We start from the raw sequence: 15,000 nt of genomic DNA, 5'->3' as shown, positions 1-15,000 counted from the left end.
AGAAGAAGCAGAGTTTACAAGATACTGTGTAGCAATTGTAATGAGATTTACGTTGGGGAAACTGGTAGATCCATCTCGCAAGGATTAGCAGAACTCAAAACATCAGTGTGATATGCATCAGAGAAATGGGGATTTTCCTACATATTAGGGACAAAGGCCATACTATTAATTGGAGTGGGGAAAAGCTGATTTTCAAAAGTAGCTGTCCGTACAAAAGGAAAATGCTAGAATCTGCTATCATCAATTAAACTAACAATATGAACCTGTCAGGAGGACATTGGAAGTTGGATGACATCAATGAACTAATCCTTAGGCTTCTCCTCAACCAGTTTTCCAAGAACATCCGAGCACCGAACGAGTCGCCAGACGGGAGTTTATGAGGCCAAAAATCACCAATGAATAGTTTAATTTCTACTCTCTCTGGGTCACCAACAGAGACTTAATGCCACACCTACATATGTTTTTGTATATACATATACTCTAGTAAGACATCCTATGTCCATATTTTAACAGTGATCAGGAGCACAGAAGAAAGTGCTCGAAAAATAATGTTGCAATGTTAAAATAGTGAAGTATTTGCCATTCCATGACTGTCCTTTTCCTTTCATGATCCACATTAACCATTTGGCTGTGAAACACAGAAAAATTCCCAAACATTCAGGAAATTGCACAACTTGGCAATAGCGCACGTCATCACTGATATCATCCAACTTTGCTGCCCAAATGACGTCATTTTTATGATTTGGCTTCCAGACTGTGTAAATGAAGAATTATTTGATGCGGTAACATGGAGAAAGTCAGTTTCATCCCAGTCTTTAAGAAATGAACCACAAAACCATGCACGGTCTTTTATCTGTTGCCGAGGGATGTAGGGCTTGCTGACAACATGAAATGGCTTGATATCAGATTTTTTCAGCTCATGATATATAGCACTTTAACTTCTCGTCTTTCCCCTTTTTGTTTCTAGTTCAAGCGCCAATTTACGTAAAGACTTTCTTGGTTTACCCACTGCCTCAGCTATGATGTCTTTTGATTCCTGAGAATGGACTTCAGGCCTTCCAAGATTTTCACTCTTTTTGTGATGACAGTCATTTTTGTTCCAGTTTCTTTCAACAAAGGATTCATCTCTTTTAATGTATTTAGCTATCCAGGAATGTGAAATGAACGGCGCACTAGCATCTCTGGCCTCTCTGAAGGTTATAGCCCGGATTTGGTCAATCCATCTGATTTCCTCCGAGTCATTAGCCATGGCTGTATCTAACTCCGTCACTCAGTCTGAAAATACACAAAATGCAAAATGAAAAATAGCTTAATAGAAACTTAAGATAATGTACTTGGAGATAGGCTATAGCAGAAAACTTCATAACCCACCATTTGTTCTGTGGAGGGGGGTGGGGGGAGGGGGTGGCTCTGATTTCGAAACACCCGGTACATAAAACCAAACAAACGAACAAATGAATGGAAAGGCGTCTTAGTGAATGGTGCTCAGTAGTCATCAGAATCAGAAGAGTTGTCTCCCGACAAGATAGTTACTTATTGTACTTGATTAGTATTAACCCTTAAACGCCGAATGGACGTATTAAACGTCGAGTCAAAATGTCTCCCGTATGCCGAATGGACGTACCATACGTCGACTCAAAAAAGTTTTTTTAAAAATTCGCGGAAAAATACTTAAAGGCCTACGAGCCAAAAACTTTTGAATCACGCGCCTTGGGGGATGCTGGGAGTTCACGGATCAAGGCATTGTTTTGTTTACAATCGTTACGCAGGCGTGCAAGCGCGAATTTCTTTCTTATCGCACTAAAAAGTATCAGTGACACATCTCAAAAATTATTTTGTCACTTTGACATAATTTTTGCACCGTTTTAAATTATCCTTTACATGAAGTATTATATATGAGAATGTGCGCAATTTCATTTAGAATACAACAAAAAAATACTCATGATTGTAGCTTTTATCAGTTTTGAAATATTTTCATATAAATAACGGTAAGTGCCAAAATTTCAACCTTCGGTCAACTTTGACTCTACCGAAATGGTCGAAAAACGCAATTGTAAGCTAAAACTCTTGTATTATAGTAATATTCAATCATTTGCCTTCATTTTGCAACAAATTGGACGTCTTTAGCACAATATTTCGATTTATGGTGAATTTATGAAAAAAACTTTTTCCTTACGTCCGCGCGGTAACTCTTCTGTTAAATTTTTTTCGTGCTATTGTCCTAATGTTTGCACCATTTTAAATTTGCCGTTACATAAAGTTTTATATATTGGAAATGTGCGCAATTTCATGCACAATACAACTAAAAACAACCCATGGTTGTAGCTTTTATCAATTTTGAAATATTTTCATATACAAAATGATAAGTGACATTTTCAACCTTTGGTCAACTTTGACTCTACCGAAATGGTAGAAAAACGCAATTGTAAGCTAAAACGCTTACATTCTAGTAATATTCAATCATTTACCTTCATTTTGAAACAAATTGGAAGTCTCTAGCACAATATTTCGATTTATGGTGAATTTATGAAAAAAATAACATTTTCTTTACGTCCGCGCGGTAACTCTTCCGAAAAAATCATACATGCGATTGTGGTAATGTTTACACCATTTTAAATTAGCCGTTACATAAAGTTTTATATATGAAAATGTGCGCAATTTCATGTGGAATACAACAAAAAATAATTGAAGGTTGTAGCTTTTCTCATTTTCGAAATATTTGCATATAAATCACGATAAATAGAAAAAAAACCACGTTCGGTCAACTTTGACTCTACCGAAATGGTAAAAAAACGCAATTGTAAGCTAAAACTCTTACAGTCTAGTAATATTCAGTCATTTATCTTCATCTTGAAAAAAATTCGAGGTCTCTAGCACATTATTTAGATTTATGGTGAATTTAAAAAAAAAAAAACTTTCCTTCCCTCCGCGCGCGGATTCTCTGCCACCAATCTCCGAAATGCGTACGTCCCATTCTCGGAACATTTGCTCCATTTCATATTAGGCATTTCATAAGTTTTATATATGAAAATGTGCGCAATTTCATGTAGAATAAAACGAAAAATATTTGAAGGTTGTAGCTTTTCTTATTTCCAAAATAATTGCATATAAAAAAATATATAAAAAAAATTCTACATTCGGTCAACTTTAATTCATCAGATATGGTCGAAAACTGCAATTGTAAGCTAATACTCTTACAGTATAGTAATATTTAATCATTTGTCTTCATTTTGAAAGAAATTGGAAGTCTCTAGGACAATATTTAGATTTATGGTGAATTTTAAAAAAAAATATTTGTTTACGTCCGTGCGTTACGAATTCATGCATTATTTTGTGATAATATTTCCTCTGTGTTGCTTTTATTGTTTTACAATGTGTTATATACCAAACTGATCGCAATTTAGTGTACATTACAACGAAAAAAAAGTAACTTGTTACTTTTAACCGTTTTGCGCACAACGTGATTTGAATACAATTATATAATGAAATTTCGTTTTTGCGCTATCATTTATCGCATTATTTATGTATGATAATGATAATTTTTTTCATTTCTGATGGTTACAAACTAAACTTCAGCCAATGACAAAATAAGGAGCCAAAAATGAACTCTTAATCTTGAAAACTAAGGGCACTGTGATTTTTTGAAAAAAATATTTTTTCCACTTCCGCGCTCACTCTGAAACACCTCCGGCACACGGGAGACAATTTTTTTTTACCGCTTCAGCGTTTAAGGGTTAATGTGGAACTTCCTGTGCTAGTGCCTAGACCTTCAAAGCATTGTAAGCAACCTCTTGCTTCCTATAGCAAGTCCTTTCCCAGGCGTTTGTTGCCAGGTGTGTCGACTCACTCACAGTCACATACAGGCAGTCCCCGGGTTACGACGATGTCGGCTTACGACGTTCCGAGGTTACGACGCTTGTCAATAGACATTATTTCCAGGGTTACGATGCATGTTCCAGGGTTACGACACCTACAACGCTCATCTGGGAGATGAAATATGACACCAAAAATGCAAAATAATCAGCATTTGAAGGTTTTTTTGATGAAAAATGCCAAAAGAATGCAGTTTACATAGTTTTCAATGCACCCAAAGCATTAAAAGTAAGGTTTTCATAGGATTTTTCACGATATTCCGGCTTACGACACGTCTCAAGAACGGAAGCCCCGTCGTAACCCGGGGACCTCCTGTATATGATCTTAAAGGGGGAGATCCGACTTGTCATCCGTTGAAGAGGAAGTGGGTCAGAATGCTGCTTCTGTGTTGGTATATTTGAGCCTTCTCAAGTACATTATGTCCTGGCGCTCATCAAAATAGTACCTATTCTCCTGATGACACCTGTTATTGGCGTCTAGGCGCTCGGATCTCTCTCATATTGGGCTTTTTGCTTTTTTATTTTATTTATTTATTTTTTTGTCGAGCACCAGTCCCTGTCCAAGTACTCTGTGCCATCTAAGGCACCACACCCCCTTGCTCCAGCTTGCGTGGCACTTTCCATGGCTTACTTGACACCAGCTGTTGGTAGTTTGGTGCTAGCTGTTGGATGTCTGACGACAGTCTCCTCGTTCATCTTTGTCAACACTAGGGGATCCTTCGCTAGCCATTTTATGCCACCACTTGGAGGATTGGATGGTCTTCCTTAAAAGGAAGAAGTCTGTTGTCAAGAGTATCACTCTTTGTCATCCATCAGTGTGTGTGTGTGTGCATGCTTCTCATACAAATCTCTCTCTCTCTCTCTCTCTCTCCAAAGTCATAATCACACGATAAGCTCACGTATCTACACACCCACACACGCCATAAGTTTGCTCATGGATATGTCATTCAAACATCGTTAAGTCTAAATATTCAACTTCCTCAAACACCTTAGCAATCCTTCTACCCTTCTTCAGAAGCATCTCAATATTTGGCCATCCCAATCCTAGCTTACTCCCCGTAGTCCTTGAAGGATTGTCTCTTAAGCGATGTCCACAAGCCATATCGGAATACATCATCCTACAATGACTACAATTACAAAGCTTTATTCACTTGTCATCTGTGTTTACTTGTCGCATTCACGGTCACGTGACCATGACACACTGAAAACAATTTCTGAAATTAAGAGCGAAGTTAAATATGAGAGAGAGAGAGAGAGAGAGAGAGAGAGAGAGAGAGAGAGAGAGAGAGAGAGAGAGAGAGAGAGAGAGTAGTTGAAGGAGTTGAAGTAATATTCAAGTGTTTAGAGAGAGAGAGAGAGAGAGAGAGAGAGAGAAGAGAGAGAGAGAGAGAGAGAGAGAGATCTCACCTGCATCCATGTTTACAGGCAACCTCCGTGATCAAACTTAACACTTGATTATTACTTTCAATCTCTCTCTTGACAATCCTCCTGCCTCTTCATATTCTAGCCTTCTGAGGATTCTTTTAGCAAACTTCCTGGACTTCTTTGTACCAGCACTTACCAGTTCATGTGCTTCCACTTTCCATTTGAGGAAACTTCCTTTAGATCCTTGCCTTCCCAAACTAGTGATGGACTCCTAAGGAGGCAGGATGCAACCCGAAACCCCACACTACATATAAATACCACCCAGTCGAATTGGAGGACTGTTATAGACCAAAAAAGAAAATAATAATAATAATAATAATAATAATAATAATAATCCTTGATATAATTTATAATCCTTGTAAGGCATATATCATCAGTAGATGATCATCTGAAGAAAACAAAATAAAACAATTATAAAAAAAACTGCCAATATACCCATGATATTCTAATGAAATTATTGCATCGCACTTCCGTAACGTGACTTCAATTATAGTATGCTGTACAGTGGTACCTCGACATACGAAAGGCTCAACTTACAAAAAACTCGAGATACGAAAGCAAATACGAAAAATTTTACAGCTCTACATACGAAAGGTTGTTGCTGTAAAGTCCCGAGATTCGCCCGGACTACCGAGAACAATTTTAAAACTCCAGCGCCGCCAACTGAGTAAACTCGCCACCATCCTCCCGCTCTCCCATTGGTTCCTGATGCTAGTCACCCCATAAGGTCCTGCTCTCCTATTGGTCAGCATCTACCCCTTGTGCTTTAAGTATTCTATTGGTAAAAGGATGCTGTAAATTGAACAACTTATTCATGCAATACATTTAATAAAAAAAAACATTAGGTAAAGATAGAATAAAGAATAGAAATGAATGGTTATTATACTGTTTGGTAGTTTCAGTAGTTGAAGAGAGATAATGAAAATTTATGGCTTACTGTGTAAAGCGATTGCTTGTCGATTGTTCTATACTCGTAATTGCTGGATGTAAACAGAAGTTTGGAAGCTTTTTTTTGTTTGTTTATTATAGTTAATGGTTACTTAATAATTATTTGAAATGAGTACATGCAATACATTTAATAAAAAAATTGTGAATTAGATATCATAAAATATAAAATAAATCAGACTACCAACAAATACGTATTTTTTTAGAATTCTTCTTCAGTTTTAATATTACGTTATGTATATGTTTCATTATAGCTGTCAGTAACCCGGTATCTCCATTAGGTAAAGATAGAATAAAGAATAGAAATGAATGGTTATTATACTGTTTGGTAGTTTCATTAGTTGAAGAGAGATACTAATGAAAATTGATGGCTTACTGTGTCCTAGGAAAAGTGATTGCTTGGCGTTCTTTCGGTACTCGTAAGACGGTAAGAGCTGAATGTAAAGAATCGATTGGAAGGTTTTTTTTGTTTGTTTGTGTATTATAGTTAATGATTAACTAATAATTATTTGAAATGAGTACATACTGATTATGTATACATTTTATTGGCATATTCTAAGCTTTTAGCTTCTTAGGTTTAGATGTCAGAATCATAGACTAGGCTACAGTAGCAACTGCTAACATAGGCTAGGCTTATTGCTAAGGGACATATGCTAAAGTCCTAATATATGCAGTAAAAATGGGGTTGAACATTACATGCAGTTGAATATTACTCAAGTATGTACAGTATTTTGCCTATTTGGAGTCATATTTCTTCTGTCGGATCGGCGTCGTAACCCTAGAACATGTGTTTTAGGCCTGGAAATATAACTTACTGGGGTATTTTTGGAGGGCTTGGAACGGATTAGCCATTAGGTGCTGAATGACCATTATAGGTCCCAGTGCTTGGGCTTGTCCCTAAATTTCATAATCCATCCATCCATCCAAAACTTGGGAAAGTATTGGGAAGGATGATAGTCTCTGGCATCTTGAAGTTGCTGAAGTAGAAATCAGAAGTTAAATGCAGGGTCTTACTAACCCAGGTGTAATTATCTGGGTAAATTGTTTATAAAAGTCCTATATAGTTGTTAATAGGGATGTTCTCTGCCTATTTGTTTTTTGATACATTTCTGAACAATAGGCAAAAGTTCAGATTACCTGTGTTACACTACTTCCAATAAATATTTGTTACTTTATTACAACTACCCAACTAAGTGGGCATAGTTAAAAATTGAATTTGTATATGTGAAAAAAGTTATTTACTATTGTAGATATTAGTCTTTTTAAGATAATTATTGAAGTAACATTCATTTTATCAAGAGTTTGCATAACCTTTCATTTTGCATGTTTCCTGAGCACTGATTGTACTTTGATCATCTAGTAAATGTTTTCTTTTCATAATTTGTATTTATTTAATTGCTGATGAGTTGTCAAATGAAAGAGGTAAGTCATGTAGTGCATTTTGATTGGATAACTGAAATGTTTGATCATATTTCTGAATCAGTATTTATGGAAGATAAATTCTTAAAATAAAGGTCACGTCTTATAGTGTAAAATGTTAGTTTAAGGAATTAATCTTTCAATCCCTTGTCATAACCTCTGACAATGGTAATTAAAGAACCTAGCTAGAACTATCAATGAACTTTGAATCACTGACTTCCTGTCCACCTAGTAGTAACTAAAATAATTGCAGTTCACATATGCTGCATAAGCAATGAAAAAACGATTTTACCATATTTTTGTCAATCAGATTTGACATCACACTTCACTTTCAAGGAAGACATTTGGTTTAAAAATACCGTCACAGTATTCAACCATAGCATCCATAGTCATTCCAAGTTTCATCTCAATCTTTTGCATACACCAGCTCAGGAACAGATGGAACATTTTGATGTCCACTCAACAGTTCCCCCTTTTCTAAAAATCATATGGCTCTGCAGCTGAGTGTTCAAAGGAAAAGGTGTAATGTCTGAGGAATTTGTTATGCCCCAGACTTGTTTTCCTGAAGTCAGATTTGACTAGTTGAGAATTGTATTGTGGTAAAATCATTTACTTGAACTTGATGCTTATGAAGTTTTAAGCCTAAATCAAATTTCTTTTCTTTTATATTTTTGTTTATTTTGTGACTTTAGAGAAAAAAAGCAAAGACTGCTAAATTGTGAATCAACTCCCTGTGCAGAAATTGACACAACATTAGCCACACAGTATCACCATCTACCTGTCTTGCATTTATATCCATGCTTCATGGATGTGAAGGCTCTTCCAATATAATACCTGAGCCATCCGTGTGTCCAAGACTTTTCAGGTCTTTCTCTCTTTCTCTGAGTTTTCATCAGCTTATCATATTCCATTCTTTCCACGTGATTGAGCTGTCACAGAAACCCACTAATCCATGTGTTCACTTATGCTTACCTTTTACCAGTTCTTGGTATCATCACATTTTCACTTAATTTTTATGCCTTATGCATTGCTCAGCATATTCGACAGTTCAACAGTTTAAAATTTTTGAAATTTATTTACATTCATTAACCACAATTTATTCATATAAATGAGAGTTCAACAGTTCGTTCATACTTTCCTATCAAGGGTCCTATGGGTTCTTGAAATCTCTCTCCAATCTTTACATACACCATGCTTACTTCCTTGCTTTACCTGTCATGTAACTTATCACTACTCGCATCCTGCCACCATCCATTATACTGTAGATACCCATACAATTCAACTGATTCATTCTTCACCGTCCACATTAACATTCAATTCTATGTCCCCTGTCTGTACTCTACCGTCCTTTTTGTACATCACTCGATTCAATAGCCATGGATGCTTGGCACACCATTGTTGTAGATGATTCACTATGATTTACTATACTTGATCTGCATAGTCTTCTCTGATTAAACACACGATGTTCCTAACATATCAGTCATGTTGTCATATCTGTCTTGCTGCCCAATCAAAATCCCACCATACACCTTCCCTGACATATGTGTAAGTACAGGATTTGTTTCAGTTTTTTATGTTATATGGTAGCTAAATCAAGCACAATCAAAACATGAGGAAGTGACTCACCAAGGAACCATTATTTGACCATAGATAATTTCATAAATTACCTTTCAGTGGTTGCAGAACAAGCTATTTTTTATTATTGACTTAATAAGCAGAGATTTTCCCTGTATACTGGGATTCAGTCTTGTGTTTTATGTACTGTATCAAGTTCAATCTTCTGTTTGTATGCTCTGTTTCAAAAGAAATATTTTGTATACTTTTACACACCATAAGAATCATGTAGTGGAGTATATGAAATTCAAAGTCTGCATTACACAACTTAAGCTGAGGACTCAAAATTTGCTTTTAGTGTGGGATTTAATTATGAATGCTAATTCACCAATAAGAATTATAAGGCAGTATATATGAAATGCAAAGTGTGCATTTTATAAAATAGGCTAGTAGTAAGTAGCTTACTCTATTTGTGTTGGAATTGATTGATGGATGCTAATTCAGGAAACATCATTGTTCATTACTTAGTTGTCCACTTCCAGCAAATACATTGTTTTTCCATAATTTTTGGCATTGAAGATGATAAAAAGCATGTCAACAGAAAAATGTTTAACTTCAGTTACCTTGCTTCAAGGGCCATTGAGTTTTTTTTTGTAACCATTGCACTGAAAAATCCTCTTGTTCATGAACTGACAAAGTAGTAAAAATGTACTGTTTATGATGATAATCAAGCATATCCCTTCCTCTGCATGATTTGCTGTTTTCAGCACAACCTTCTAAGGTTAGGAGTTGGCAGAAAAGAATGAAAAAGATCCAACCAAAGTCTTAATTTTAAAAAGATTGCCCTTGTTTAGAGCTTTGGTTTATTCTTTACATTGATCGTATGTGTTGGTTGCATACCTAGATTCTGTCCCTGAGTTTAAAATCTGCAGTTGAGAGTTATCGGATATTGGAACTCTTATTTTCACCCAACATTGAACATTAAGATGTGAACACAGATCCCTGAAAGAAATATTTAAGAATCTTAAGTTCTCTCTTCATATTATAACTAAGTTTTTAATTTATAACGCATAATGACATAAATGTACTCATAGAAATTGGTAGGAAAGGCAGATTTTGAAGCTGAACTAATTAGAAATTTTGATATTCAATGGAAAGGTAAATCTCAGATGTAGTCTTCACTTGCATTATTTTAGTGTCATAAATGTTTCTACCTTACCAGTAGGCTACATATATAATTTAGGGAAAAACTTTTGACAGTGCTTAGGTATATGATTTTGTTTGCTTTGACCTTTGACATCTCACCTTTTATGTAATGGGTTTCAAGGGTTCAGAACAAAGTGTTGAACAATTTTGTTAATGAAGTGGCTTTCAGTGCAGTATGTAAGTGAAAGGTAAAGATATGTTTTATTTCTATTTTCAATTCTATGAAGACCCATCTGTTTGTAAGTTCTGAAGTTCTAAAAGAGATTGAGGTTGAAATTAAAACTTGCCTCTCTAGATACATATGAATATATTTTTAAATAATTCAGTACACATTAAAGCTTTAATTTTCTTCAACATTAATGTAGTGTTGCGGTAAAAATTAATTGAGGTTTCATTTGATTTCAGATAAAACAAAAATAAAATCAGAATAATTTCCCTGTTTTGAGCCTACTACATTTCAGTATGAAAAATTATTAATCTGTAAAGGTTATTTCTCATTCAAACTTTATTTATATTTTGTGTAGCTTAATTGATCAGATATATGTTTGGTGCATTTATTTTGTTGTATTTATGTTTTGCACTTAAGGACCACCTTATTTTGTCTGTTTTTTCTTTACACAGGTAATTGTTTTATTTCAGTTGACAGTGGCAGTAGTTCTCTTCTAGTCCATCCATCAGCAGCTCTGGAACGATTAGCAGCGTGTATAGAACGTGGGAGTGGGGCAAGTGGAGAACCAGGTGGCCGAGCACGACAGGTCATCATTAGGCCTATTATGGCTTTTATATTCCAGAACCATGACCTGGAAACCTTAGCTTATGCTATGCGACACGCTACCCGCAAAGCAGCAGCAAGAGTTTATGCAATGCAGGTAAAAAGGATAGAATCACTTAGCAAAGTCAGACTCATATACATTGACATCCTCCTCATTCAGACAAAAATTTAAATGTTATATTTAGAATCAGTCTCATTTACTAAATGCTAACCACTGCTAATTTTCAAGAAGAAAAGTATTTGAGAAATGCTTTTAAATGAGGAGATTCATCATTGTTTTCCACTGTAACTTAAACAATATGGTTAATTCTCCCTTTAAGTAGTAAGTGACAGCATTAGCTTTTTGTACCATTTTGAAATTACTTCTTAAAATGGTTTTAACAATATCAAGGTGAATATTTATGCAGCTATGAAGAAAAATAACATATTTTACATCTGTGTAAAAGTAAAATGTTACAAATAGTAGATTTTACCTGGATAATATTTTGATGGCTATAAATTACAATTGTCAGCCAGTGTTTGGGAATTCTACAGAATTCCTGTGAATTTTGACAGTAAAAGCAATAGGTAAATGAATCTTGACAGTTTATAATAATTTTGCTTTTTGTTTCATCACAATCCCATCAGTCATATTTTCCCAAGTCTCAGTGTCCATAGACACAATCTGTCTGTTTTCCAAACAGAGAAAGACTGAACATTTACATTTACACATGGTCACCATGAACTCATAGGTATGTAGCTACTAACTGCTCTCATCATAATGCGCTTTGTAAACACCCTTATCATCATCTACTGTGGCTGTTTGCCTTGGCATTCCTGAACTGCTTTGAGTCAAGAAAACTCATAATTACCCATTAATGTTTTTTCTTTAACATTTCATATTGAATCACTCGCCTTTCAGTATTTTTCTGTACCTCTTTTGGAAATTGTATCCTTTGGTCTTATCTCCATCAGCTTCTTGTAAGTGTCACCAATGGAATTTTTCACTGCTTTTGTGAATTTTTCTTAAATATTTCAGCATGCTACCTAATGAATTGCTCATAGTTAGCACCAAAATGTTGATCAGTTAAAATTACCTCTGACTGTCAGGTATTTGAACATGTACATTAATATTTTTATGTAGTAATCCTTCAGTTATCCAGATCACCATTGTCCGAAACTCGACATAATCCCACACAACCAGACCAGGAGCCAAGGCCCCAAAGATATGTTATATATATGTAAATAAAAAAAAATGAAAATTGCACTCCAATGGTTGGCAACGCGGTGCAGCTGCAGGAAAATGTTGATAACACTGCTTACACTCACAAACAAACTGAGAAAGGATGGAGGTCTGAGAAGTTTCCAAGGTGGGGTTCGGGGAAGGGGTGGGGTGTGTTGGATGGCTAGGCACCATGTGAGAGGAGGGACAGTAAAGCCTGGGTCACACATTGGTGATTTCAGGACGCGATTATTGGAAAAGCAGGATTTGGCAATCAATCTCCTATAGTCGGAAAAACAAATGTCAGCTGATATCGACTCCTTGACGACTTCCGCAATGAAACATTGCAACAGCATTGCATAAGTTGAGATGATATTACTTTTTACGTGTTCGTACGAGAAAGTCACCGAAGATTTAGGCCACAGGACAGCAACTTCTGTGAGAGCATGACGATTTTTGACAATTTAATTGCGATTTAGCTACGTAATGCGCTGACTTACGCAACGGATTGTACTGAGTTGTGAACATGGATGCCACCATATATATAATATATATATATATATATATATATATATTATATAGATATAGATATTAATATATCTATATAATATATATTAAATATATAATATATTATTTATAGATATATCTTTATATCTTTTTATACTCCCCTATATATAATATATATATATATATTATATATATATATATATAGATATATCTATATACTAGAATATATCTTATATCTATATATATATAATATATTATATATTTATTATAATATATTAAGATATATATATATATATATATATATCCTTATATATAGATATATCTATATATATAAATATATATATATATATAATTAATATATATTGTATGTATATATATATATATTTATTATAAATATCATATATAATATAATATTATTATAAATATATATATATTATAGATATATCTATATATATATATATATATATATATATATATAGTATATATATAGAATATATATATATATAGATATATATTTATATATATATATATATTTAAATATATATATATATATATATAATATATATATATATATACACATATATATATATAGATATATATATATATATATATAGATATATATATATATATATATATATATATAATATATATATATATATATATATATATATATATTATTTATATATATATATATATTATATATATCTATATATATATATTATATATATATATAAATATATAGTATATTATATATATATCTATATATAACTAAATCAATATTTTCCATTCATCTCCCATAGTTTCAGTGTTTCAGATCCCCAATAAATCTTCTTCATGATTGTATCGAGTCCTTGATGTTGACCGCTTGTGTGTTGCACAACTTAATTTTGATTTTAAAAAAATCCTAGTGCAAGAAATGAGGCAGATCGAGAGGACTTGGTGACACATGAGGTCGTCTTCGTGATTATGTAAACTCCTCTGCAGGCTTTATTCATTGGCAGGAATCAAAGATATACTAATAAAACGATATAAAATGCCTTTTCATACTTTAGAAAATCATGTTGAAGCTGTAAATTTCCTGAAGAAAACTTAAAATTAAAAAAAATATATATATAATTGCCAAATATATTTTCTTTTTAGTAGTATACAGGGTCTTATTTATCTATATCTGAAGTTCTCAGATTATATAAAAAATACCTACTGAAAATCTTTATTATATCAAGAATACCTACCCACTAAAATCTTTATTATATCAAGAATACTTACTGAAAATCTTTAATGCAAACTATTTGTTACCCATAATGCAAGTTATTTGTTACCCAAAATAGAAAATACCTTTTCATTCTTTATACTTCATAACATGTTAATGAATTGAATTTAGTTGCTATGAACTCACTACAGAAAATCATGTAGAAAAACTGTAAATTTTATAAAAAAAATTTAAACTTCATCTGTATTTATATTACCAAATATATCTGAAGTTCTCAAATTATATCAGGAATACAGAAAATCTTGAAACCAAAATACATTTTACTCAAAATTGAAAACCGAGGCAACTGTGGGTAATTAATAAAGCCCTTGAACTATGTTTATAGGCTGCCGACGCACTTGGCACAATCTGACTCACTGTGCATCTTCACTGCGCACGTTGTGGGTTTGCCAAGTACATGGCTTATGTTGTAGAGAATGCCGTAACTCGACATTGGTAGTTACAAATTGCGCAATGAAGTGCTGTAAGTTGAGAGGCCATTACGAAATTATTGCATGGTGCACCATGACATGGCAACTTTTGACAGTAGTCATGGAATAACAGCAACTATGCAAGGCAGCCTTTCATAGTTGTCATCACTTGTGCAAAGTCGTGAACCCTGGTGCCGATTTATGCCGATTTAAGGCGATTTGGTTGTAATGAGAGCATAGTGGAGACGTAATGAGCAAAATTTCAGCCGTTACGACTAGCGAGGTTTGAAATCACCAATGTGTGACCTAGGCTTAAGGCTGTGTATAGGAACTCACTCAGAGAGAGGGGTTGCTTTGGAAGGTGGCATATATCTTTATTTATGGATTTATCATGTTCCTAACTTTCGTGATTCAGTTAT

General features: G+C 34.0%; 1 protein-coding gene across 11 annotated transcripts in view; it reads left to right on the top strand.

Moving 5' to 3' along the window:
• The window catches only part of LOC135224515 (E3 ubiquitin-protein ligase MYCBP2-like), a 1,655,355-nt gene that overhangs the window by 1,409,798 nt on the left and 230,557 nt on the right, over nucleotides 1–15,000 (top strand). For 9 of the 11 annotated variants that reach the window (XM_064263565.1, XM_064263560.1, XM_064263570.1 and 6 more), the window contains one exon: nucleotides 11,043–11,290. In XM_064263565.1, coding sequence (XP_064119635.1) covers nucleotides 11,043–11,290 — 248 coding nt within the window. The remainder of the gene's footprint in view (nucleotides 1–11,042; nucleotides 11,291–15,000) is intronic. The other 2 variants (XM_064263566.1, XM_064263564.1) reach the window with 1 other exon arrangement.

The sequence above is a fragment of the Macrobrachium nipponense genome, chromosome 12, assembly GCF_015104395.2.
Source record: "Macrobrachium nipponense isolate FS-2020 chromosome 12, ASM1510439v2, whole genome shotgun sequence".
Lineage (NCBI taxonomy): Eukaryota > Metazoa > Arthropoda > Malacostraca > Decapoda > Palaemonidae > Macrobrachium > Macrobrachium nipponense.
The sequence above is the reverse complement of the archived record's forward strand: the minus strand, read 5'-3'. Positions and strand labels throughout refer to the sequence as shown.